The 27,377-nt window shown below is 39.8% G+C and overlaps 4 protein-coding genes across 5 annotated transcripts; 1 reads left to right on the forward strand and 3 right to left on the reverse strand.

Annotated features, from left to right (window-relative positions):
* Nucleotides 1-282: 282 nt before the first annotated feature.
* myl12.2 (myosin, light chain 12-2) lies at nucleotides 283-2,248 on the forward strand. Of its 2 annotated transcripts, none has more exons than XM_083927861.1 (4): nucleotides 283-406; nucleotides 990-1,200; nucleotides 1,313-1,474; nucleotides 1,815-2,248. In XM_083927861.1, the coding sequence occupies exons 2-4, from the start codon at nucleotides 1,017-1,019 to the stop codon at nucleotides 1,985-1,987; spliced, it is 519 nt and encodes a 172-aa protein (XP_083783987.1). In that variant the 5' UTR covers nucleotides 283-406; nucleotides 990-1,016; the 3' UTR covers nucleotides 1,988-2,248. The 2 variants fall into 2 exon arrangements, with proteins under 2 accessions (XP_083783987.1, XP_083783988.1); XM_083927862.1 differs by having other exon boundaries at nucleotides 1,313-1,496; nucleotides 1,815-1,978.
* Nucleotides 2,249-2,406: 158 nt separating this feature from the next.
* Nucleotides 2,407-5,608, reverse strand: bag1 (BCL2 associated athanogene 1). Its single transcript, XM_083927860.1, has 7 exons — nucleotides 5,489-5,608; nucleotides 4,598-4,726; nucleotides 4,408-4,490; nucleotides 4,213-4,326; nucleotides 3,991-4,098; nucleotides 3,810-3,872; nucleotides 2,407-3,690 (listed from the first exon to the last, which is right to left on the reverse strand). The coding sequence occupies exons 1-7, from the start codon at nucleotides 5,523-5,525 to the stop codon at nucleotides 3,601-3,603; spliced, it is 624 nt and encodes a 207-aa protein (XP_083783986.1). The 5' UTR covers nucleotides 5,526-5,608; the 3' UTR covers nucleotides 2,407-3,600.
* A 2,347-nt stretch (nucleotides 5,609-7,955) lies between these two features.
* Nucleotides 7,956-12,571, reverse strand: chmp5a (charged multivesicular body protein 5a). The gene is made up of 8 exons (XM_083928972.1): nucleotides 12,447-12,571; nucleotides 11,461-11,565; nucleotides 11,307-11,353; nucleotides 10,928-11,021; nucleotides 10,492-10,563; nucleotides 10,158-10,266; nucleotides 9,573-9,688; nucleotides 7,956-8,141 (listed from the first exon to the last, which is right to left on the reverse strand). The coding sequence occupies exons 1-8, from the start codon at nucleotides 12,513-12,515 to the stop codon at nucleotides 8,091-8,093; spliced, it is 663 nt and encodes a 220-aa protein (XP_083785098.1). The 5' UTR covers nucleotides 12,516-12,571; the 3' UTR covers nucleotides 7,956-8,090.
* Nucleotides 12,572-20,120: 7,549 nt separating this feature from the next.
* oprk1 (opioid receptor, kappa 1) lies at nucleotides 20,121-25,985 on the reverse strand (the record flags this gene model as incomplete). The annotated part of the gene is made up of 3 exons (XM_083928879.1): nucleotides 20,121-20,659; nucleotides 22,688-23,040; nucleotides 25,741-25,985. The coding sequence occupies 3 exons, from the start codon at nucleotides 25,983-25,985 to the stop codon at nucleotides 20,121-20,123; spliced, it is 1,137 nt and encodes a 378-aa protein (XP_083785005.1).
* Between the last annotated feature and the right edge of the window lie 1,392 nt (nucleotides 25,986-27,377).

Consider the following 27,377-nt stretch of genomic DNA (forward strand, 5'->3'; position numbering starts at 1 on the left):
ATTGCTGCCACCTGGTGGTGGAAATTACAAACTACAATATTGGCCGTTAGGACAGATAAAAGAATAACATGATAAAAAAAAATATATATATATATATATATATATAAGAGCTGTAAACAATCCCACATTTCCTTTCAGTGTCCCACTCATCACTATTTAACTAACTTATCTGGTGAAACGTAGGAACATAAACAAACAAACACACAACTATGAGGACAACATGGTATGTTCCAGTCTGTTGGCTCCGTCCAGCTCGGCTGTGATTGGTCAGTTTGGGAAAGAGGAAATAAAACATTGATGGTTGCTCTTCATCAGTCTCTGGATGCTCTGGAAGCTGTACATCGTCCACAACACTTGTGTTTTCTGAGGTGTCATTATTTTGCTCCTGAATCTTGAGCTTATAAAGGTAAAGTAAATTTTATTTCATGTGAATTAATCTCTGTTGCCTAGCTAAAGCCGCTCTGGTCAGTCAGTTATTGAGGTCAACATTTGGCTAGTAGCTAAGTAATGTTTGCTAATTTAAACGTTGAGTTCACTCTTCCTGGGGTTTCTAAAACACATGACGGGAAGCAAAAATGCATTCAAACATAGGAAGAAACTGTCTCACATAATTAGGTACTTGTTTATATGTATTGTTAGCTAATGTGTGCAAGCATATGCTATCACTTTTTTTGCAAACCTCATGGCAGGTGCAGAACCCCATCTAAATAGATTGAGAAACATCAACTGACATGCAGTCCAAAGGTCCACACCTTAAACTGGGTCATGTTTTGTTCTTCATTGGCTTGATTTGACACAAACCTGTATTTTTGTGTTCTTCACAACTGGCGTTAAATGCATCAGTGAGTGATAGAGAAACATATCAGTTATGTTCAAACCTGTAGAAGTGCAGGCTCATTCACAATACAATGGCTGCTGATGAAAACCTTTTTCCAAGGTGAACCCTCACACCTCACCCTCATTCTGCCTTCATATCATCTGAATTACAGGAGAGGGGGGACCTACCAACTGCCAACATGTCGAGCAAAAGGGCCAAGGGAAAGAACACCAAGAAGCGTCCTCAGCGTGCCACCTCCAATGTGTTTGCTATGTTTGACCAGTCTCAAATTCAGGAGTTCAAGGAGGCCTTCAACATGATAGACCAAAACAGGGATGGTTTTATTGACAAAGAAGACCTTCATGACATGCTGGCTTCATTGGGTAAACTTAACGATGTATTCAGACAGTCATCAAAGAAAGGAAAAATATCATTCAATTGTTAGTGGGTGGTGTGTGAGAGTGAATGTCATAAATCCTCATTACTCTTTCCCAGGTAAGAACCCCACAGATGAGTACCTGGAGATAATGATGAACGAAGCACCGGGCCCAATCAACTTTACCATGTTTCTGACCATGTTTGGAGAGAAGCTGAACGGCACAGATCCCGAGGAAGTGATTCGTAACGCTTTTGCCTGCTTTGACGAGGAGGGCACTGGTGAGGTGGAATTTCTCTATAGGTATCGAATATGCACTGTACATTTACTTTGTGATAGCATTTCTCAATGTCTCTAGACCAGGGGTAGGCAATTCCCGTACTGGAGAGCCACTGTCCTGCATGTTTTAGGTTTCTCTCTGCTCCAACACACCTGATTCTAATTTGCTCGTTATCAAGCAGCTGAAGCGTTAGAAGAATCAGGTGTGTTTGAGCAGAGAGAAACTTAAAACATGCAGGATGGTGGCCCTCCAGGAGCAGGATTGGGCAGCCCTGACTTAAATGATTGATTTATTATTATTTTCTGTAAACCCACTAACAGGTGAATGGACTTCTCCCACAGGTATAATCCAGGAGGAGTCCCTGCGGGAGCTGCTCACTACAATGGGTGACAGGTTTACGGAGGAAGAAGTGGATGAGCTCTTCCGTGAGGCGCCCATTGACAAGGAAGGCAACTTCAACTATGTAGCATTCACACGCATACTAAAGCATGGTGCAAAGGACAAAGATGATTAGTGAATTTAGCACCTCTGGACAAGGTTTATTCTGCATATCGTTAATGTCATTATGGGTTTCCACTCAAGTTAGAACAGCTATATCCTGTTATCTGGCTCATGGCAAGCTTCACTGTGGTACTGTTACTGGAGGTTATTTGTTTTAGCAGTTTATGCCCCTCCCAAACCCTAAACTCAACGCTCATTTGCACATCTGTGAAAACACCACTAAAAGGGTTTGTATATGTTATTAAAGGTGTATGAAAAGACCCTCATGGACAAAGCTGGAAATAAACTGAAACAGAAGTCTGTAATTGTGACTGGTTTGGTTTTACAGAATCATTTGTGTTTTGTAGGAAATTTAAAGTTTCACGATTAAATTGTGGTCTGAGGTGAATAACCAATGCCTGGTTCATTTCTTATAGGTTTTATTTGAAAACAGAGGAAAATAGATGTGATGGTTTAAAGCAATAATTCCACACGACACACAAATTTCAAAGACACTTAGTTACACGGGATCAGTCACTGGATTAAAAAAAAATCAAAGTGCCGTCTTGGTGCTGACTCCAACTTAGAATAATAAATATGGCCACAGGTTTTTGTAATACTTGTACTTTTATTAATAGTGTGGTCTATAGAGTTGCAACTAACATTTATTCATCCTTTGGTCAAATGTGAAAAATGTCACGTGTAATTATGTCTAAAAGCTCAAAATATTCAGCTTATGATCCTCAAGTGAGGAACTGGAGTTGATAAAACATTAAATGGCTATGGAAATGGTTCCTGATTGCTTTTCTTTCAATCAAAAAATGGCTTCAGCTCTAGTTTGGGGATGGCTCCTTAGTTTCAGTCACAATACATGGTACATTAAACAATAGTGACCGTTTCACACTTAAGATGCTCCTCAAAATGTTTTTCCCAGTTTGGTGATGAGCTTGGCTGGCCTGCGTAGAGCCATGACCTCCACCTAGTCCAACACTGTTGGGATAAACTGAAAACGCCCACTGTGAGCCAGGCCTTAGCACCCAACTCCAGTTCTTGACCTCACTTTGTGATCTTGCGGCCGAATTAGATCAAATCCCTGCAGTCAGGTTCCAAAATCCTGTGAAAAGCCTTCTCAGACGAGTGGAAGCTGTTAGCGGATTAATGCGTTTTAATGTCAACATTCATACTGTACATACAACCTGCCACATGGAACGCATCACAGCAAGAACAATGTTTTCTTTTACATTACTGTACAGATGCTGAAATACTGGGTGATCAACTGGTGAGTTTAACTACTGGTTTTCTGACATCCCTGTGGATAATTTGACATTTGGCAGTTCTATTCAAGCATAATTTTTGGATGCTTACAAAGGGATCTAAATAATTTTCCAAAATTTAAAGCACCTCGTATCCTTTCACAGATTGTGGTTACAAAATCTCGAAGAGCACTTCATATCTCTTTAACCCAGTGAACGTCACCCAGCGCCAATAACCGGATTCCTTCTGTTCACAGGATTCTCCGTGATGAGACAGCTCTCACACATCGACCTAACAATAAATAGGCAAGGATCACATCCACACTTGACGCTTACTGTACACTTTGCAGCTGCTCACAGAGCAATGTATAGCACGATATGGGAGACTGTGACTCTACTCCGCCAGGGCGAGATTTTTCGACTGGATCTTTGATAGGTGGTCTGATATACAAGCCTCGATCTTGTCACACTGGGCCAGGAAATCCTGTTGACAGAAAAGAATCACACTTATGAAATCAGTGTGATTTTCATTAAAAAAAAATATTTTTTAGTGTTTTAGAGTCACTAAAAAATATTTTTTAGTGACACTGAAAAAGGATTTACCTGCACAGTCTTTACAAGTCCTTTTTTCTTCATTTTGCAGTCATTGAAATTGTCAGGGACACTCTGTTAACAAAGTTAACCAACAATAAAAACCTGAACAAAACTAGATTGAATTTAATTAATTTCCCTCTGCAATCAACAATGGGGACAATAAGGCGAGAAAGAAAGACAGAGAGATTACCAAAGCATCGATCTGCTCCAGGATCTTCATGAACTGTTCAGCTGCTATTTTCACCCTGTGGTCTAGTTTACCCAGAGCCTCTGCCTGGAGGTCTTTGGCCAGGAAGCCCTGTGGAGAAAAATGGGTGATATTCAAATACCTAACATTTAATTTCGATGGGGTTGGTTTTGAGAAGAGATCAGGATAAATTATGCATCTTAAAATCCATAACTGATTGCTTACATTTTTGAGTCCAGTCAACTCCCCGTCTACCTTCTCCAGCTTTTTAGCAGTCTGTTCCACAGATTTCTCAATGTCTTTCAGCTTTTTGAGTTCGCCTTCTTCCTCAGGACTGTTCTGTGTGTAGATTATTGTATTTAAGCATTTAATCAAATATACATTATCACGTCAGACAAATCACACATGTTGAGGCCTTACCCGCTTTCCAATCAGCATGAGTTTGCAGCCTTCTTTTATCCCATAGCTGGATAAACTCTCCTCCACGTCCTTCAGCGATTTTCCTAGAATTCCAGGATGAAGCGTGCAAGGTTAGCGCTGCGTCCATAATATGATATTCATACAGACTTGGATGTCAACATGAAAGAAAAAAGAGACATCCACAGTCTACCTTTGAAGATGAGTTTCTGTGAGGTTTGAGGAACTCCAGTAGCTTGGGTAAGAGCATCTGAGAGGTCTTTGACAATGGGGCCCTTGCCATCATCATGACCAGTTAATGTGATGCTGTGCTTAGTAGGTCCTGAGGTGGAAGGGGAAAAAAATCTTAGACAAGCACTTTACCAGTAAGTAGAGCAACTGCTTTCTGGACTGTGGGAGATCTCATTAACCTCAATGTAGTTTAACTGAACCACAAGTTAGTCACGACTTATGACGTAATGATGGCAAAGTATTAGAGTGAACGCTGGATATTATAGAAAACAGAGTCTTATTCATTTAAGGATATATTCAGGAAGCAACGTCCATTATTACATCTAGATAGATCTTTATTATCGTTACATGTTATACAATGGAACCCTGTTGGAGCAATCCAGTTTGCATTAACGACAAAAAAAAAAGAAAATAGGATATTAAATAAATGCTCAAGTGGACACACGCACACACACTAACACACCTTACATTCTCATTGTTAGTAAACCAGTAAGTTTGAAGATGTGGGAAATGTTAATATTTTCCTAAACCTTTGGTGTGTGAACAACATTCATTTATAAAAAAAAAAACACGTTTTCTTCGTTTACCACGTTATGCAGCTGTGCAATAACTATTCAGATGCCCGACTTACAAAAACACGTAATTCGAGGGTAATGTTTCAGTCAGGATTTTAAAGTGTATTAAAGGTATAAAGTATATTCAAATGCAATGAATTAAAGCTACTAAAGTCAAATGTTTGGTAAGAGCTAACCGCTATTAGCTAGCTACTCGACCGGTGGTTAGTAAACTTGCATTTTCGGATCCGTCTATCGTCTGATAATAATCGTGTAACGTCATGCAAAAACACCATTACCGTATGCAACAGTCACTGTTATCGTTTGCTCTGACATGTTGGGTTTTAGCGTCCTTAAATCACAACAGGAATCACACGGCTAACTAACGTGAAACCTCTAGCCGATCGCTAACGAACTACTTCCGGGAAAGACCGGAAACAGTTCTTCAACGTCTTTATTTATCTTTTGCCAACAGTAACGTAAGACAAAATATTTACATGTAAAAGAAAAGTCCCAACGTTAGCTTGAAATCTGATTTCTGCCACAGAATGATTTCAAAATTAAAAAAAAATTGCCGGGTCCCTGCTTGCGACGGAACCGGCTCTGTGGCGCAATGGATAGCGCATTGGACTTCTAGGCATTAATGTGAAGTGATTCAAAGGTTGTGGGTTCGAGTCCCACCAGAGTCGCACTTTTAAAATGTCCCCCAGCCGACTTCATTCTGTCTCTCTCTTCAAAACAGCGTGTAAAACAAACGAGGTTCCTTGGCCTAATCAGAAATACACCATCCGGAGTACCGTGTCTCCAATACGTTGATTTAACACTTTAATTTCTTTGGTATGTAAATAAATTATTATTGGATTCATTCAATTTCATAAAATGTATTTCACTATAAAGGAGAAGGTTTGAAACTATTAATGCATTACTAAGCTTAAATAGGGGAGGAGGGTTGGGAAGAAGGCCAAGATTATGCCTCTCTATCTTGATACGAAAAGACTGTTTTTGCGTACATAGAATACCACTTTTTTTATGTGCACTGATTTATTTATTTTTTTTTTTATTTCAATGTGTAGGATCTGCCTTTGAATCATTGAAGCATTATATCTTCATCATAATATTGGTGAATGGCAGTTCAGTTTCTCTCTCTAATGAAATAGCCTATTAAGAGAAAGATGGGGAAATGAAAGTCAAGAATGGCGAATACAAAGTGTAAAAAGAAAAATAACGTCGGCATGTTAATATGCTAATAGTGCTAAGATGCTGATGTTTAGCAGGTAATTATTACCATGCTGATGTTCTCATGCCAACATATGTGTATTAGCACAAAACACAGTTACACCTTAGGCGGATGGGAATGTCATTTGTAGTTTTGTAGGTATTCGCTTCCCAGAGTCTAAAGGTTCGCATCTTAAATTCCTCTACACTGATACATATTTCAACACGTTCTCTTTTGTTAAAACGTAATGAAACTTTTATCTTCTTTTGTCTTTAGAAAAACCAAAAACACCCAACAAGACCCTGCAGTGGGTGCAGGACAGGCTGAAAGTTGGACACTTGGTTGATGAGTACCTGGACTATACAGAGGAGAAGCATGAGAAACGCAGCCTCAAAGCAGAGGAGCAATATGCACGGTGGGCAGCCTACAAGAATAGCTGTGTGGATCAATATTCTCAGCTGCATGACTGTTATACTGGAGGATTTGCTATAAATAGAAATAGCATCCTGAAATCCAGTTTCTACTTTACTTGATTTTTTCCCCCTGTAATATATTACGCCATATCCAAATTGTGTGGTGAAGTCAAAAACTAACCACCAAAATTCATCCTGTAGCACATTTAGAAGAAGAATTCATCCCGCAATGGGGAAATTCAATTTTCACTCTATTTTTTCATTTTTACACACAAACAGGCCAAAATACAAACACACATGGATAAACAGGACCTATATACATGCAACTAATGGAGAGATGTTAGAGCGAGGGGGCTGCCAGTGAACGGCGCCCAGAGCGGTTGGGGGTTTGGTGCCTTGCTCAACAGCACCTTGGCAGTGCCCAGGAGATGAACTGGCACCTCTCCAGCCACCAGTCGACGCTCCATTCATAGTCCACACAGGGACTCAAACCAGCAACCCTACGGTTCCCAGCCAAGTCACCTATGGACTGAGCTACTGCCGCCCATTTCACCACGACCCATCCAATAGTTGTTAAAGTGCCTCGAAACGTCACAGTGATGTGAGAAAGTTAACGCTCCCAGTCAGGAAACAGAACTTATATGACTCCACACAGACTTATGTGTTCATAAATGTCTTTTATATACATATATAAATGGACATTTATGTGAATGGTATCATTCTTCTCCTCTATTTCTCTTCTTGTGTGTGGCTCGATAGGAGCCCACATCTTAGTTTTGCTCCAGGGCCACTATGCCAGTTTATCTGGTCCTGCGGATTGAACCTTTATAAATAGTAATAATTAACCAAAGAACTCAAGGTTAAATTAAAACACATCATTTATTTAGCATGTTTCAAATAATCAGCAGACATTTGAACAGGCTCGTTGGGAATCATCTCAACTTTTGAGAACTCGAAACAAAAATGTTAATGACTTCAAAACACACAAGACTAAAATATAAATAAGACAGATAAAAATGAACTTGTTAACACTGGTGATGGACGAGACTGACAAGTGTTTGACAGGAGGACGAAGGGAATAATGTTTAAAAAAGGTTCAGTGTGTTACAAGGCCACATGCTAGCAACGGTAGTGGTAACAAAACACAACCCAACACCAGGACAGCTTCAAAATCGTAGTGTTCTCAGGGTCAAATATTTTGCATGTATAAATGTTACTCTGCATATAAAAGTGTTTCCAGTTGAAGTGCAGTTGTTTTTATCCATCCCCCGTTTATGTGGCAGGAATCTGTGGCAGGCCAAACTCATCCACTAAAACACCATCCTGAAAACAAAAAGAGGAACGTTATGGAAATAAATTACCGTGTTCACAAGCAAACAGACCTCGAAACACACACTGACATTTCCTGTGAATAGCTTAAAAGCACACCAATAGTTTCACACATTTTAGCCCATTTACTGCAAAAAAAAACCAAAACAGTTGCCACAATGGAAGTTGTTAGAGTATGATAGATGAATTCAAGGTGTTTTCTGTTGTGTTGAGGACTACATTTTCTCCAAAACCTGAATTTAGTATTTGCACTGTGTCTGCCAGATAGAGCGACATCCGAAACCATGAGAGGCAGCTACGTACACAAAACAGCGTCGCACAGACCCACAAAAATGCCAGTGGAATACCAACAAGCATCCGAAGACATCTTAGAAAGGGTAAATGTGAATGTGTTCATTTTAAATCAAAGATGTTGTTTCCCAACAGTTCATAGAGGCATGGTCCTGGATGTGTTAGCTAAAGATAAAGGATGGAAGTAGGATGATGAATGGGATTATCACAACCGGATTAACAATCACAAGTTTCTTTCGGGGAATTCAAAGCGTTTTGCTGGAATGTGCGGAAAACCTAGAAAAAATATGGTATGGTTTCAATAGTAATGTGATGTTATGTAACTGTAAAGCATGCACATGCAGCATGATTATTTCTGATTTCACTTTAATGTTTTTTCAATACTGTAATTCTCCGATCAGTGCCTTGTGTATAATGCCAGTTAAAGTCACCACTGTGCTGCTATGTTGCTCTTAAAGTGTAATACCAGCGTATTTGCAACCAATGGTCTTATTCGGCACTTATATACATCAAATAAGCCGTTCGTTGATCACCTATTTACAAGGATCCCGTGGGGTCGCTAGCAGCCGGACATGGCCAACACTGAGTATGTGTAGCTCAGGGCAGAGTGCTGAACGCATCCAAAACGGCTTTTTTAACCGCTAATATCGTCAGAATAACACCAAACCTCTGCAGTAGCATGATAACAGTCCCTACACATACAACTAAGCATCAACAACATAGTTAGAGATTTTATTAAAAAAAGACGAGAGGAAAGTATTGAACTGAACTCCAGTGCATTCGGTAATCGACTTGTGTGGACTGTCTCTCAATATTGATGTAGCTGGCTGCTAAGACTTGTAGCACTGTAATCTCTGGGTTCGCAAACGTCTTTGTTAGTGCTTTGTTGAATGATTGTTGCTATTTTGAGCAATGCTAGTAGTTTGAAAAAGCCGTTTTGGATGCGTTCAGCGCTCCACCCCGAGGTACTCAGTGTTAGCCATGTCTGGCTGATAGCGACTGTCCGGGATTTCTCTGCTAATAGGTGATCAATGAAAAAAACACTGTCTTGATAGCTTATTTATTGTATATAAGTGCCGAAAAAAGACCATGGCATGTAAATACGCAGGCATTACACTTTATAACAGTTATTACCTTGTTTGTCTTGCTGTCACTGGGCATCCCCTCAGGGATAGACGGGGCAGCTGAAGCCTCATCCAGGTAGGAGCTGTCGTCATCCAGTAGTAGCTCGTCACCCAGTGCGTCCAGCTCTGAAATCAGTAAAACTGTCACTGTGGTACTGTACAGACTGTTAGGTTATTACGTTATGTCTTGCTGTTGTGCTGCAATTTCTTTTGTCTTTGCATGACAGTTTAATACCAAATCTGACCAAAAGTAGTTGAACCAGTAGAAGAACAAGTAAAACATGGACAAATAGAGTTTGCACACTAGATAAAGTGATGTTGACATATTCATGGGAGTGCTACCTAGTGTGCAAACTCTATTTTTTCCATCTTTTAGAGAAAAGGTGGTCACAAGAGTGTACCCCAAATCTGATCTTCTGTAAGTAATTCTACGATCTCTGCTGAGAGCTTTATATTTGCATTTGTGTCCGTAATTTTAAATGTCGGCGATTATATTAACTCATATACTGTTCATACTCATATTCACTTAGCTAGGTGAAGGCGTCTGCCCAGAAAGTAAATGCAAAATAAACATGTCGGAAGTAGTCAGATATACCTGCTTCAAGATCATCCTCATCTATTTCTGGAGTGCCGTAGCTGCGACTCAGAGCTTCTTGTACCTCGTTGGCGTCCTCCATCATGTCCTCTAGTTGGTCCTGTAAATCCTGAAAGTTCAAATACATGTGATCACTACATAAAGTCTGATATCTCTGACTGGTGATTCAGAATTCCCACTCGCTGCCCTGTACGTCTTGATATACTTTAAGTAATCCTGCTTGTACAAATAAAGAAAAATGACTTCCCTTGTTATTATTGATGTCTGGTGTAGTTAAAGCCATCATTATACAGTATAATTGCATTGAAACAGTGTAGTGGTATAACAAACATACGTCAATCTGATCAAGTTTGACGTCCTTGTAAGCCCTTTTCATTTCCTTTGCACCGATCTTCATGGCGTCCACCTGGGAACAGAAAATAAATTGCACAAAGTATATTTAGTCACTAGTAAAAAGGACTCTATCAATACTGGGAAATAATCTCTTTTGTGTCTTTGAGCAGAATATCTCTACCAAAAAGACCTTATCTGCATGTGTCTCGGGCAGAAAAGGATTAAGTCTCAATCTGGAGAGCAGTACTATGTTTAGATTGCTAGATCTGTCCTAGTCTCAGCTACTTCTAGGTAGTATTTTGTTTGCTTTAGGAAACATATCTAAACATTCATTCAACCCCAAAATCATGTGTATGTGTTTACGTGTATAATAGAGCATGACAACCTTACGTTACCCCAAACTACTTAGGGTGCTTATCAAATCGAGTGGCTCTTACTGTTGTCTTGGTGTCCTTTAATGTCTGGATTGTGTAGTTTGCCTGCTCCATGTTAAAAGACTGCTGAGCCAGCTGCTCTCTTTGACCTTCATACCTGTGCGAAAAGGAAATACAGGTTTGGTTTTAAATAATTGTATTGTGATTTATTTTTTTACAGTCTAGTTGTAATTAGAACTCTATCAATAATGGTCAACAAAATAATTAATACTATCTTGGTTTTAACAATTATTACACCCCTCTGTGATTTTGATAAAATTGTGTAGCCCTCAATATTATCAGATATGCCAATACACGGGTCATACCCATCTCTGACTGTGTGTCAACATACAGACTGCGTACAACGTATCAGAGAGTAAAAACTGTGCAGTGCAGGACTCACATTCTCTTCTGCTTCAGGACTCTCATCGCCTTCTGTTTCACCATGTTCTGCATTTAAAAAGGGAATAAAATACAACTGATGTTTCCAAATAATCTTGCAACCTGCTATGTCCCCTTTTGTGGTTGATGAGTTTTCTGTGTGCGTGTGTGTATACCTTCGAGGGCCCATCTCTCATCTTCTTCATCTGATCCTTGTACTTGACAAGTTCAGCGTCTAGTCGGCCGATCTTCTTTTCTATGGACTCTGATCTTGCATCGACCTGAGTGAGGAGAAGGAGAGGAATTAGAGGAGTAATGCTTTTTTCAGCATCCTGACAGATCGAAGACAGTGATAAAATGCAGGCCCCTGTCTGTACTGAGGGGAGAAAGCTAACATTCGACAGGGTTCCTACACCTTTTCCAAAGTCAAATTCAAGCACTTTTCAAGGTGCGTTTTCATGCTTTTCCAGCACCTTACAGCTGTGGTAAACTGCATATTTGTATACAGTACAATGCTCTGTATTCAGTGTACTGATTATTATCACATTAAATTAGATGTTATTGTCCTACAAACAACCAACATGATGTTTTGAGACAGCTTTCTACAGAAGGACAAATGAAAGGAAAACAAACTTGACTAATAGATCGACGGAAATATAAATCAACAAACGTTTTGATAATCTGTTAATCACCAAAAAGTGATTTTCCATGAAAAAAAGTCAGAAAATGCTGTTTTCAGTCTCTCAAATATAGAGATATTCTTTTCTCGGTGTTATACCATATATGTCATCACAATTAACATACATTTCAAGCTGTTTCAAGCACTTTATTCAAAAAACAAAGCACTTTATTCAAACACCAAACTAAAATTCAGGGGTTTTCAAGGATTTCCAGCACCCGAACGAATCCTGATCACATGGGTAAGAGCTGGAGCCAAGGCACGGCATTAATAGGTTGTGGTTAACACATAAGTTATATTTCTCACAGTCTAAACCAGGAGAAAAGACAAATGAAGGTGTATTTATTGTGTTAGCAGTGGAAGGTGAATATTACATTTAGCTTGTTAGCGAGCTAGCACGGGGGTTTAACTGCCCCTTTGTAGCCATGCTAGCTTGTAACGGTACCGTCACAACAACAATACACGGGCAGTAATGTCACTCACGTTGCCGATACAGTCCGACAGATTCGGAGGTGGCGCTTTTGGTTTCCCGCGTCCGAATATCCTGTTCATTTTCTAAGAGGTTTTTGTGTCCACGCTTTTGTTTTACTTTACTTTCCAGAAAACAAAAAGCACCAAAGGGATTTCTTCAATGAAAGACACCCGGAAGTAACGGTTTTGACGCAAACGGTTCCCATTGGTTGGTGTAAATAGCTGTGACCAATGAGGGGCGTTGTTTTTTAAATGTACACGCCTGCCCCCGCGTGGCGAGCAGAGGGATTGCAGCTGCTCGTGACAGCCTATTGTCCCAGTGCAGTCTGCATTAATCATCAGTCACCTCCTCACTGCAGATGTATGATAAATGGGGCGTTAGATATTTTTGAGGTAATTTAGCAGATTATAATTAACTGATTATCTGGGTTAAGTGTTCTCACCCCTCCACTTTCCAACTGGACCCAGACTGAATCATGCCTTCGGTCAAAGCATGGAAAGCCTCCTCTGCACCATTAGCTTTGTGGCCCACCTATCTTGGTCAGAAGAAGAAGAAGAAGAAGAATTACTTTATTCATCACACAACGGGGAAATTTAAATTTTCACTCTTATTATTATACATGTTACACACACAGGCACAGACAGGACCTATACATGCAATTAAGGAGAGATGTTAGAGCGAGGGGGATGCCAGTGACCAGCGCCCCGAGCAGTCAGGGGTTCACTGCCTTGCTCAACAGCACCTCGTCAGTGCCAAGGAGATGAACTGGCACCTCTCCAGCCACCAGTCCACGCTCCATACAGGGACTTGAACCAGCGACTAAACAGTTCCCAGGTCCAAGTCACCTATGGACTGAGCTACTGCCGCCCCAGCTGGCTGCCCTAGAACAATTGTCCAATAGGTTGCTTGATAAAGTTGAGTGCAGGTTTGGAATGGGGGACGTATCATTCGTACACTTTGGACAATTAATAGCGTTCCGGCTCAAAAACATAGCATTTAACTAGAAAACATGATTGAGGTGTACATTTTGGTAGAAAACTATAACTATATATAAGAAAGGTTGTAAATTCAAGTGCTCTGTGCATCACTGTCTCCTATTATCAGATTAGGCCTAATTTGAAATGACAAAAAAATGACTTTTACTTCTAAATCCAACAATGGAAATATCGCACTATACCATATTAAAAAAAAGAACGCTGCCATAGAAATTTGGGTTCCACAAATATATATTTTTTTCTCTTCTCAAAACATTTTCAATGCAAGTAAAGTACATTTAGCATATCCAGCATTTACAGTCAATTCAAGTGACTCCTACAAAAACTACTGTCACAAACTGTAGGTGTATCGTGTGTTTTGTACAGCATGGGGTTTGCTGTTTCTTTTGTGAAAGTTTTTGTTGTCACTGTTTTTAAATCAAAGGCCACATGAGGGACTTTGTTCTTGAAACACAAAAGGAGCACTTGCTCAAGATGTTTATCTTCCATGTAAATACAAATGAATAAACACTTCATTATCCATGAATCATGATTAAAAAAAACAACAAATCAAATATTATTTAAGTCCCCATTAACAAAACAAATAACCTGAGAGCCTGAGAATGTTCTCATTTGTCTGGAAGCAGCTGCTGTCTTCACAAAGGTCCAGCTGGGGTAACCGCAAGTGGTGCGGCTTCCAGAAAGAAAACCAAAGTGGTTGGGAAAGAGAAAGAAAACAAGAGAAACAACATAGTCATTCCGTATGTGGCTGGGGTATCAGAGAAACTCAGGAGGATCTTCAACAAACACTGCATCCCTGTGTATTTCAAACCCAGTAACACACTCAGACAGAGACTAGTACATCCGAAGGACAGAACACCACACACCCACAAAAGCAATCTGGTTTATGCTGTCCAATGCAACGATGTCCACATCCTGGACAGAGAGGACAGATGGTTTGAAAGAGGAGTAAAAGAAGCCATCTATGTAAAAGTAGAGAAACCATCGCTAAATAGAGGAGGAGGTCTAAGACACCACTTATCTCCAATTTACAAATGCTGCCCTTTCATCCCTTCCCAGGAGATTCAACAATCTAACCTCAAAGAACAACTGTTCACTCAAGCCTCCTGTGACTCCAACGACTGTCGTTAAGACTCAATAGAGCACTAATGGGGTCGAAACCAACTGCCCACCAACAAAAAATAACAGAGGTAATTATTAACAACAAAAAGTGCATTTAATATCATAAATAAAAGTACTAAAAATGTCTGTTTAAAAATGTCTTAAAACGACTGTTATGTATTTTGTAAAATTTTGCACTTAAATTATCCCAAATATTTCCAACAGTATTCATACCCAGAGAAATCTGTAATTTTAGTAGACAGAATTATACTCAGTATCAGCAATGCATCATTGTTTTCCTGCCAAACAGCTTTGGTTTTGCAGTAAAAGCTACAGTTAGACCTCAGTTAGTGACTTGAGCAAATCAATAGCACATAATGCGAATAGCAAGTTTTATTACATTAATTTTTTTCCCCCACCACTCCTATAGCATGTGCTATGCAGCAAGCAATAAGTGACAGTTTTTCTTGTGAACAATGAAGCCTAATGGAGCCTCATATGTAGACCTGGTTATATTTTATGGCTTGTTAATAGACAAAGACCTTGAGTGACAGAGTAGAGAAACTGCAGTAATCTTGGCTATTATGGCTAACAGCTGCATTTACTGCTGCTGCGGACTACAAGCTGATGGAAACTCCTCAGTTCACACAAAGACTGATTGATTTAATTTGCCTTTCAAATATCTGTAAATCAATATTCGCCCCTCTAGTCTTACGTATAAGAAAAAATAATCTATCCTTATCACAGGCACAGTGCCCACTCAAAGTGTGCCTGTTGGGAAAGGACTGATTGCCCATCATCCATGCTTCCAGCTTTTCTTGAGAACTGCTCATTAAAACAAATTCACACTTGACACAGCGCTTCCTCGGATCAGCAATTCACCTGCCATGATGGAGTACACTCGTCATTTACTCACTGCTACTGTAGCTATTTGGGGACCAGGCTATTTCTGGAAACAAAAGCATTTATTCCAAAAGCTCTCTTTCTTCATCTGTTCTTGAACGTAAAGCGGTAGAGAGCGAGCTGTACAAAGCTTCAGAAAAGTTCAGATAGTAGAGGTCCCCTCTCAGTACACTACACAGTGTGTACATAACGCACTACAGACTGTTAAAAATATGGATGTAGTTTTCATGAAGACACCCGTAGGTTTTTGAAAAGCTGAAATGAAGCTCCTGCTAATCCAAAAACGGCTGGGGTGGGGCGAATGAAGCCTAAAGTTTATGCTAGCCTCCTGTGATGACACCCACCTATCCAAAACCAAAACCAAAATTTCTGCTGTAAGTTGGACATTTTAACACAGGGGTCTATAGGGATTGACTCGCTTTTGGAGCCAGCCTCAAGTGGCCAATCGAGGAACTGCGGTTTTTTATTATTATTTTTTTTTAAAGATTTGTTTTGGCAGTTTTCAAGCCTTTTATTAGATAGGACAGACAGGAAATGGGGTGAGAGAGAGGGAGAGACAGACTCTAATCAATCAGCCACCAGCCTCCCCTTTGAACACATTTTAACAATATTGTATAATGATATAATATAATAATAGTACAGATTACTGTGATAATGTTGGTCACTGTAATTGTGATATGAAATTTTCATACCGTTTCATCTCTCGTCAAATCTTTTAAAATACTCGACTGCTTTAACCACTCAGCCACCAGTCGCCCCTGGGACTGCTGTTTTGGGCACTTCTGTGTTGGCTTGATTTTTTAGTCCTAGAGGTTGCTGCTTGCGGACTAATCAATATGTCCCTTAGATCTCAAGAGTGCACACTCCCTAGAGTCCTCACCAATAAGCCTGCAAGGTGTAAAGTCAATCAGATGAACAGTTTTCAAGAAAACTGAAGGACAGACAGACAGACAGATAGACAGACAGATAGGGGCCATTTAAATTAGATGTTTGTGGCCACTGTCTTAAAGCTTTGTTTTTGGTCTCCACCAGCTCCTGAGGGAAATATCTATCTCTTTAGCTGCATTGTCTGCTGCGTGTTTGACCCAACAATACACCCTGACCTCCTCCTTAAGCATCAGCGTTATACTACTTCTTCGGAGTCAGTTGAAAGCCCTGTACGCTCATACAGACGTTAAATGCTGCCAAAAGTGTTTAATATCAACGTTTCTGGTTTGTAGAAACTAACGTCAAGGCAACTTTGGCTACCCACTTTGAGATTCTGTGTTTGTGATGTTGTTTCACCATCAGAACTACATATCTATATTTCAGTATGGATAACTAATTTAATTAGATATTAAGCTGCATGAGGAACTTCTCAACAAACACTAGTCATCTACTGCAATCTGAGACGGCACCTTGAAAATGCTCTAGATCACTCAATAGCAATACAATGTGTAGATCCAAAATTTAGAGAGGCACAGCAGCAACAACATATCCATAAGTGCATCACAGAGTGGGTCGTCATTCCCGCAAGGCCAAAGACACAAAATACCTCACAGTTAGTACAACAGGCTTTGGACTTTTCAATCATAGCACTCACCATGGGAAAAAACTGTGTGTCTTTGTTGAGGAGAATTAATGCAGGATTGAAAAAAAAAGTCCTGAATCATTGGGGAGGTGGATTATAATGTCTTGACTGTTTTGTGATGCAACTGTCTTATGTGAACCCGCCTTGATATCATCAAGGACAAAATGAAAGCCTTCTCAGTCAGTCTTTTCTTTGAACGAAGCAAACTCACATTTTACAGCTTTATTGTGACTTTTTTGCACGTGTGAAGCAGGTTTTGACATTCAAAGCTAAAAGGTACAGCAAAAATATCCAACAGACACTTTTCAACAACGCAACAGCAGATTATACACAGTAAATGGTGCCCAGACCTAGGCTGAATTCGACTCATCGTTCCTTTCTGAATACAATCTTGTCTGTTGAAAGAATTACAGAGGAATACTTAAGAAATACACACCGTAACCAACAGTGGGATATCTTCTTCAGGAGATAATGCTACAATAACTTTAAGCAGTAAGCTTGTACCAGAATATATTTTTCATGCTCTTATAGAGAAAAAAAGGCACCACAAAAATGGATGTGGCTAATTGCTGATCTTTTAGAGCAAGCAAATAGTTGAGTTCAGATGTCAAAGAAGATAAGGCACACACAACAAGGCCCAAACACACACATTCTGCTGAAACTACTATCATTATCAGATTTAGACAGATACATAGATTAATGGTTTGCTCTACATTGAGAAACCCCCTCACGCACCTTTATATTTGATCAATTCTGGTTGATTTGGTGACAACTGTAAAAGTTGCAATAATTCAGGAAACCAAGATAGTAAATTAGTAACATGTTTTGTTTTGTTGTTGCTGAGGGAAAACCTAATTTCCATTAGGATTATCTCATAAAAATGCATAAGCAGAGATTTAAATATGAATATTAAATTAAACACTTAAAGGCATATTGTGTAGATACAGTTATACATGTTATTGTTTTGTTAGCTGTTGCCTTGGAGCCCTCTGCCCAGTTTTCACATGTACTAGTATTTTACACAAGGTGAAAACACATCAGGTGGACATCACTAGTAACAATAATCAACGCCTCCGCGATGCAGACGCAGCATCGCAGTTGGAAATCTTAAAGGTGTGGAGCCTTGTCAGATGTGAAGAGTTTCTTAATGCACAAAGGTAAGCTTCCAGGAACACACTGAGCACACTTCTTTGACAACAAAGCCTCATCAAAGTCAGTCAGTCGTCTTGTCAAGGAGACAATACTTTTCTTCCTGTGGTGAATTACAGAATTACAGAGGATGATCCCTGAGTGGTTAATACATATTCTACATGAGTTGACGATGATATGGACTATTCACAAATTTACAATACAGCAAAGCACCAAACTACAATTCACGTCAAATTCAATCAGTTTAAAAAAAAATGCTCATAATGCAATTTGTTCCAAAAATAATCAGGGATGATTACTTGTTTTTCATTCTGTTCACAAAATACCAGTTTGTATTTTTATCAATGTGAGAACTATATGAATCTCTATTATATGAAAGCCTATACTGTAGGTCACTTTACAGGTCAGGTAAACAAAATGTGACCAAGCTACATAATAAAATACTTTTGGTTCGTCTTGTCTGGACATCTTTCATGTTTTGAGATAGATTTCAGCTTTATACATTTTATACATTCAGAGTATTGAACAGTGGTATATAGCTGGGCTGCATTCACAGAGAAATCTTTGCACTTCACAATCATGGTCTCACTCCTAGCTCCATACATTTCATTCTGCGTTGAAGTATGAGGAACACTCATACACATTATATACAGCAAAAAAAAGAAAGAAGAAGCCATATTCAGTAAGGCTGATTATAAGGAACCAACCCTACCCATCATTTATGAAATCATATACCCGAAGATTTGGGATTTTGGAGCTACAAATCAAAACACTTCTTGACTGTTTTCAATAAGGGAGAGCGGGGGAAAGGAAACATGGGGTCAGTTAATGGAATAGTTGCAACAATTAATTAAAATCATTTAGTAAAATGAAAAAATGTAAGAAATTGTTAAAAGAAGTAAAAATAAATGATTTTCCGTGATGTTGTTTTGATTCCATATGTTTCTTTAAGTTGCTATATTCTGACCGACACTGAGAAAGTTAATCAAGATCTGTCTATGTTTGGTTAATCTACTTTTGATTTATGATTTTGTGTTTTTTATCTTCATTCTCATTTTGATTTGGTTTGTTTTGTTTCACTGCTATTTTGAGTAAAGGTAGGGTAATGGTTTGTTAGGTATTTAAGGAGCTGTACTCAAAAAAAAAAAACATCTGATACATGAAATACACATGTTGTTTTCATGGCCACATGCACTAACATGCACACAACAGAGGAACTCTTGACCACAACACACACAGAGGGAGAGTGACTTCCTTCTCAGCTTAAGTCACCATTACGTCACTATATCTTTCTTTCTTTTCGGTCAGAGAATATCACATGATCATATTTTGTATTATTTTTAATATTGATAACTACAACTAACTAACTAACTAACTAACTAACTAACTAACTAACTAACTAACTAACTAACTAACTAAGAACAAGTCTGGTGTTATTCTATATTTCCTGTCATTTTCACAATAGCTTAGTACTGTATATTTTTGCAAAAATGACTAACAAGAGTAAATTCTGTATTTGTTGGGGACTAATTTCAGCGGTGGATTGAGACATTGATAGTCTAGTGAATATTTCTGGCAGCAGGGCGCTGTATGTGGGATTTATTCAAAAGAAGAGCATGCCCGTGTTCATCATAATGAAGGAACATGTCATGTCAATGGTTTTTGGACAACAATGAAGGAATAACCTCTATCTTGTTTTGACTTCACATTTAATACTGGTTAGCAGAATTGATTTTGTGGTGGTTTTGGTCTTTTAATGGGGTTTGTTGACAATAGGAAGAATGTAAAATGCCACCAGATAATCCTTTACCTGTCTTTGGACTCTCTGACCAACATTCTGGATAAATAAATAAATACTAGCCCTGTCTTTAGTCTTTCCCTCAGATGGCACTGGTGATTTGAGTCAATCCCGGGTCATTGGAGTCCTCCCAGCCCTGATAGGGCATTGAGGACGTTTCCATGGCTAGTCATACAGGCCTGGCCTGCCTCATAACTCCCCGGGCTTCTGTGGGACACGAATGGTCCCGCAGGGTGCTCCTCACTCGGCTAACCCCATGGGAGTCTCCGTGTCCTCGGGCGCTGGGGCAGCAAAAGTCCCTGAAGCACCTCTTGAAGTTCTCATCCAGGAAGGCGTAGAGGATTGGGTTGAGGCTGCTGTTGGTATAGCCAAGCGCCACGCAGAAAAAGTAGGCGGCCATAATGGCGGTGGTCTCAGGCACGTTTCCAGACAGCGCCTTGACTAAGACAAAGATGTGGATGGGCGTCCAGCACACCACAAAGACGGCGACCACGACCAGAACCAGACGAGTGATTCGGCGGAGGTTGCGGTCCTTCTCGCGTGAGCCTGACAGCAGACGCACGCTCTTCAGTCGCATGACCATCAGCGTGTAGCAGACGGTGATGATGATGACAGGTGCCACAAAGGCAAAGATGAAGACACAGATCTTCATCAGTGTGTCCCAGTAGCTGTAGGGTTCAGGGAACTGTAGGGCACACTCTGTAGTCCCTGTTAGATACAGAACCACAGAGTTAGAGGAACGTGTTTGGCCTGTCAAATACAGAAAGTCATCCTTAATTCAGGAGAATTCAGCAAGACTAAGAGTCCACAGTAACGCTAGAAACTCGGTGAGGCTATACTACAATTAACTAAATGCTTGTGTCAGCATGCGAACACAATGACAACATGTTGAAGTTTAGCAGGTACAATTCTATATATATATATATATATATATGCAGTATAAACATGCAAATATTAGTTTATAATGCTCTATAATGTTATTGTTTGCAAATTTAAGGACATTTTAAGCATTCATTAATGTACAATCTGTAAGTAATTCTAATGTCAACCGTTTTCATTCATTATCTACCTCCACTTATTGGTTCTCACAGGGGGAGTTAAAGTACACATAAATATCTGCTTAAAACTACATTATGTTTATAAATGTTTATAAACAACGAATAAGGTAAAGCATCAGATGTATCAGCAAGTCTAAAAGCTCTGGGCAAATTGCATTGTGGTTTATCATCGTGAACATGAACAATCTACCAAACTGTCGCTGAAAGAAAAAGAATACATCCTTCATGCTACTTTCAACCATAATCATAGCTTCATCTGAGTCAGCTATCTATTATCTAGGGTCTCCTCAAACCCACAGATTATTCTCTTCGGGGAATTTGAAGGACGCTTCCTGGAGCTAATTGAGATAATTCAAGGCAATACTGATGCAATTATGTGGACCTTCAAGTTCAAAATTGCCTGTAAGAGTCCTATTGCAGCTGACAGATCATTTGTCTCCTTCTCAGTAGGTCCAGAGTAGAGCTGTACAACTCACTCTGAACTGTAACAGAAGAGCTAACATCATCAGAATGCACATAACTGTAGGTTGGTTATTTCTCTGCTCCTTTTTATGAGAAATATTTCACTGTCCTAAATCCCTAATGTCCTGAATCATTCATTTTCACAGAGTAGTAACATAGCCATAACTTAAGCATGCATCAAGAGGTTTGTTTTTCACTCTCTGTTTCAAAAACAGATGCAAGGCAACGTATCTGATGACAGAGAACCCCAATCCGATTCCAAACAGGACAGGGTGTGCTACATAATATTTGACCAGGATCATGAATACGGAACTTTTCTTGGTCGTTTCAGTTTTCTCAGTTACTGTATATGCAGTTTTTAGTGTGACTTCTATTATTATTTTTTCCATGGATGGTTTACTAAACGGCACTACCGGGCAAAGATCCAGGGCCGCAAAGTGTCAGGGGCTCCCCTGGCCATCACCTGCAAAAAATACTAATCACAATTGATGCAAAATGAGAAAGAAAAAGAAACGAGAAAGAAAAGGAAATTTAAAATGACTACAAAGGGACACAAAACAACTACAAAAAGGCACAAAATAACCAGAAAGACACACACTAGTGGACTAGAAAGACACACAAAATGATTACAAAGAACACAAAATGAGCACACATGAGCACAAAATAACCATAAAGGAGCACAAACTAAACACAAAGGAGCACAAAATGACTACAACGACACACAATTTATCTTAAAGAACAATTCATAACGACTTCAAGGAGGTAAAAGCATTACAAAGCCTGCGTCTTGCCCAGATGTAGGAAAAATAGTGGGGACTTTTGCATGTCTGTGCCCGGGGCCCATTTATCTTATAATCCGTCCATGGCTGTATCAAAAGTTTTACTGACTATTTAGATATAATGTGGGTACTTCTTGTCATTGTTGTTATTATCGCATTAGTGGTTTTATTCTTGTAGTTTGCTCCTTTTCTTTTTGTTTTTTGTTCCCTTTGTTTGCGAATTTTTTTGTTTTACATTATGATGTAATGCATAGGCTACTTGTCTGGACCCCTGGAGGAGTACTTGCTAGCTTAGTACTGGCTAATGGGGTCCAAATAGCAGACACAGAGATTGAATAAACAAGAGACCTTGACCTAAACAACCTTGTAGTGACCTAAACCTATTAAACATCGAAGGTGGAGTCATACCAGTGTGAATATATGTAAGATCAAGGTACCGTTATGGGTGTTTGTGCTGCCAAGTATCATGGCAGGGATCCCAGCAGCAGACGACAGCACCCAGATGATCACATTGATGATCTTGGCCTTGAAGGGCGTGCGGAAATCCAGGGCCTTGACGGGGTGGCACACGGCCACGTAGCGGTCCACGCTCATCATGGTTAAGGTGAAGATGCTGGTGAACATGTTGTAGTAATCGATCGAGATGAAGACTTTGCAAGCCACCTCGCCAAACGGCCAGGAGCTGAGCAGATAGTCGGTGCTCTGGAAGGGCATGGTGGTGGTGACCAGGGCGTCGGCCACAGCCAGGTTAAAGATGTAGATGTTGGTGGCCGTTTTCATTTTGGTGTATCTATTGTGGGGAGTGAAAGAAGGAAACATGAAGAGGCTGAATGGATTGTCGTTTGTTTCAGTTGTGCTTTTGTGTTTGTTTAAATCCATTAAAAAGAGGAACAAGGTTAATGAAATCACTTTTTGAGATAAGGATTCGTTATCATGGTGCTCACCTCTTTTCCTGAATAAACAAATTAAGTTAAGCGGACAAAATACTGTGTACACAGGCATTAACACAAGGGAACCAAAGGTAGGGAAATTACTTTTCATCATCTCTTACTTAATTTAAGGCTTTAAGATGTAATCCATTAAGATTGAGCTCACATCCAACACTTGAAAATGAAAATATGGGTGAATAAAGTTGGACACTTTTTTGCTAATTTATCTTCCTGCTTCATTTTTAATTATGATTCAAATGTCTTAGCCCCTGATATAATACCAGTCTAAATACTTTAAAGTGAAATTCCAGTTTAAAATCATCCCAGGGTCTTTTTTAGACAAATTGGGTCATCAAATAAGCCATCGAGACAATTGTTTTTGTGTATGAACTATTGATGTAGATTTTCCGGGGAGTCGCTAACAGCCTGCCGCGGCTAACACGGATAAGCTTGGGGCGGCAAGTTGGACGCATTAAAACATCTTTTTTAACCACTTATACTGCTCCAAATAACACCAAACCTCTGCAGTAACATGATAAGAGTTCCTACACATTAACCGAAGCACCAACAACATAGTATGTGAACATGGAGTGTATCAAAATAGTGTTTTGAAAGACTTACCTAATGGCCCCGGTACCAGCTGCTCCATTCAAGTCGAATACCAATTGCAATCCAAAGGGGAAGGAGACCAATGATGATGAACACTTGAACGCTGTGGTGACACATTCTATGTTGTCAGTGCTTCGGTTAATGTGTAGGGACTCTTACCATACTACTGCAGAGGTTTGATGTTATTTGGAGCAGTATTAGTGGTTAAAAAAGATGTTTTAATGCGTCCAATTCGCCACCCCAAGCTTATCCATGGTAGCCGCAGCAGGCTGTTAGCGTCTCTCCGGGAATTCTACGTAAATAGTTCATACACGAAAACAATTTTCTCGATGGCTTATTTGATGACCCAGTTTGGCTGAAAACACCCTGGGATGAATTTACACTGGAATTTCACAAGAGCTCTGGGATACTATACAAAAAAAAGGAAAAAAACATGACACACATTGACCTCATACCACATTTTTCCAGGCGCTACTGGCACACAAGGACACTGAAAACCCATTCAATTGCCATTCATGTGAAGGCCTAGAGAATTATATACACAATAATAATCTAAACAACAATAGTATGAATGAGAAATGTAACTTTTTTAAAGGAGGGGTGCAGGTAAAGCAGATTTACTCCCTTCCCGCCTCTCACTCGCATGCTCACAAAATTTTGTATTGGGGGTAGGTCGATCTCCCCCCATTTCTCTCAGCGCTTCTGTCAAGGGAGCGTCAGAGGTCAAGCAGGGGGAAGAGGATGGAACTTTGGTGGGAATCATGCAAAAAAGGTAAGAATTGCTTTAAATGTACGAGGGAAACATAAAACGTGAACTCAATTCCCCATTAGAATGACTTGAATGGCTCCCCTAGTTTGCCAGTAACACACTGTCCCAGTTGAATCACATTACATAAAATAAAAATAAGGAGATTAATATTAGTATGCTTTTTCTTAACTTCTTATTCACCATTACATACCATAACAGACTACATAACAATGACAAACTATCCATCATTGTTGATGTGCCACGCCCCCAGGAGTGACGTCACATGCGCATAACCTATATATATATATTTTCTATTTAGCTCATACTTGCTTATGATGAGCTCAGTGTTGTAGATGTATGTTAAGATACAAATGATGAAGCTGAAACTGTCCCGCTTTACCAGTATTCACCCTAATGAGGCTTTAACCCTAAACCTTACATGAAACTAAACCGATGAGCTCAATGGGAAATATTGATATCACAATCGTTACAAACCATATTATAATCTATAACACATTGTCTTCCAGAAAGACAGAAAAAAAGCTTTCTCAGGCGGTCTGAATTAGAAACCCACATGATCTCCAGAGCAACAACGTAATGCACAGCAGACTTTAAGGCCAGGTCATTCTTTAAAGTATACATCACGACTATAATGTCATTCAATTACAATTGAATTCCTGTCATATTGCATTTTTTCCCTTAAAAATAATACGACGTTTTGCATGTGCGGAAATGTTTGAAGCTGAGCAGAAATCTTGCTAAAAAACACACATGCTATTCAAGTCAACGGGCTTATAAATGAATGAATTAATAGATTAATGATGTGCAGTGAAGTGCCGCACGCACATTTAAAGAAGTTACTTCCTACACAAGAGGAGGGAAGAGTAAATCACGTCTACATGTGTGTTGACTGGATTACATTATGACAAAAGCTGTTCTACAGGAGAATAGATGAACATGTGAAAGCAGTACAGAATGCCCGGGAGCATCGCTGCATTACAGGGGCTGTCACTCAACACGACTTTGTGTATCGATTAGTTGATGTAATCGCCAGATGTCTAAAAACTGAGTTTCTCCACAAGGAATCACGGAAAAACACCAAGCAGTCATTCATTCAACAATTCGTGAGATGTCTTCCATTGCTTTCTGACATATTATGAATAGGCTAATTGACACAGGCCATATTTGAAAGATGAAAACTCACCTAATGATGACATACATCACCAAACAATTGCCCGCCAAGCCCACCACAAACACCACGGAGTACACCGCGACTATGATGGGGATGATGGGTGACATGGGCTCGGGTTCAGCGTCCCAGGTGCCGTTGGGTGTGAGGTTGAAGGTGTCCGATGAGCCGGGTTGCCAGGTGAAGTTTGGGAAACACTCCTCCGGCTGGCCCGAGGGACACCTGTCCTCCTTGTAGATGTGCACCACGCTGCTGTCCATGGTGCTGAAGGCTGCCTGCACCGGCCGGGCTGCTGCTGCTGCTGGGCGATGACTGACCGCTCAACTTGAACAGATATCGGTCCAAAACAAGCTGGATTTCCGATGACTACTACCGCAAAGAAAAAAAACAAAACAACAACAAAAACCCACAGAGCAAATGTCTCTATCAGCACAATATATGGTTCTAGTAAAGAGGAGCGCAACAGCCCGCGCTCAATGACATCATTACACAAGTGTAACAGCACCTTACCTGTTTTTCTGCTTCCAAAAGTTCACGCAAATACAACAACACTGATTAGGAGTTTCTTATCGGACGCTCACCAAAAGATTAAAATATCCGGATGCTGGAAATATGGCAGAAACCAAAGGTTTTTGGGTACTTGTGTGGACGAGCAGAAAATTCACTGTGCCACCGCTGCGTCCCCGAAGGTGCGCACTGGAGCCTGCACTGCTCATTCAGTGACATCAGAGACTGAGCCAACAGATATGACACTTTTCCACCAGAAAGGATCTAACCACAAGCATCACAGTTAGCTCAAAATATAGGCTACTTACCAAATGCAATTAAGGCTTTATTAAGATTCAGTTATTTTTGCATTATTTCTGGCAAAATCCATCACTAATGAAGCCTCACACTCCCAAGCTGTGACCATTGAAACATCTGCTTACCATACTACATCATACCCTAAAATAATATATACATATATATTTATATAAATGTATATATGATATCACTATAAATATAAATATATAGTGGAGATCAAAATTAGAGGACAAATTATTAATAGTTGATTTATTCTGAGATACTGTTATTTCTTACTGTTCAGAATTTGATAGAATATCTGCTGTGGCTATACCACTGCTGTACTTGCATGTTTTTTTTAAAATAACAAGGTACTTCGGACGATGACTTCAGCACATCTGCGCCCACAGAACATCACTAGTTTCTCACACTGCTCTGGTTTGATCTTGGTCCATTCCTCTTCAGTCTCTTCCACAGCTCAGTAACTGTAGTGGGTTTCTATGGGGTTTAGATCTGGACTCTGGGCTGGCCATTTTATCGTTTCAATATTCTTAGCTTCAAAGAAATTGTGTAACCTGTTTTGCAGTGTGACAGGGAACATTGTCTTGTTTGAAAACTGTGGGAGACAACTGCAGTGGAGGTGTTGAATGTTGCTGAAGGAGGTCCACATAAACATTTGCATTCACCCTGCCATGTAGCTTTACAAGAGGCCCAACTCCTGCTGCAGAAAACATCCCCCATACCATGACACGACATTGCTGAAGTTCAATTTATTTGAGTCTGATGGGAAACATTATGTTCGGCATCGGACTGGGAAAGTGTCAGAGTCGAGATCTAACCTCATGGAGAATCTCTGGAAAATCCTTAGC

The sequence above is a fragment of the Echiichthys vipera genome, assembly GCF_963691815.1.
Source record: "Echiichthys vipera genome assembly, chromosome: 15".
In the NCBI taxonomy this organism is placed as follows: Eukaryota; Metazoa; Chordata; class Actinopteri; order Perciformes; family Trachinidae; genus Echiichthys; species Echiichthys vipera.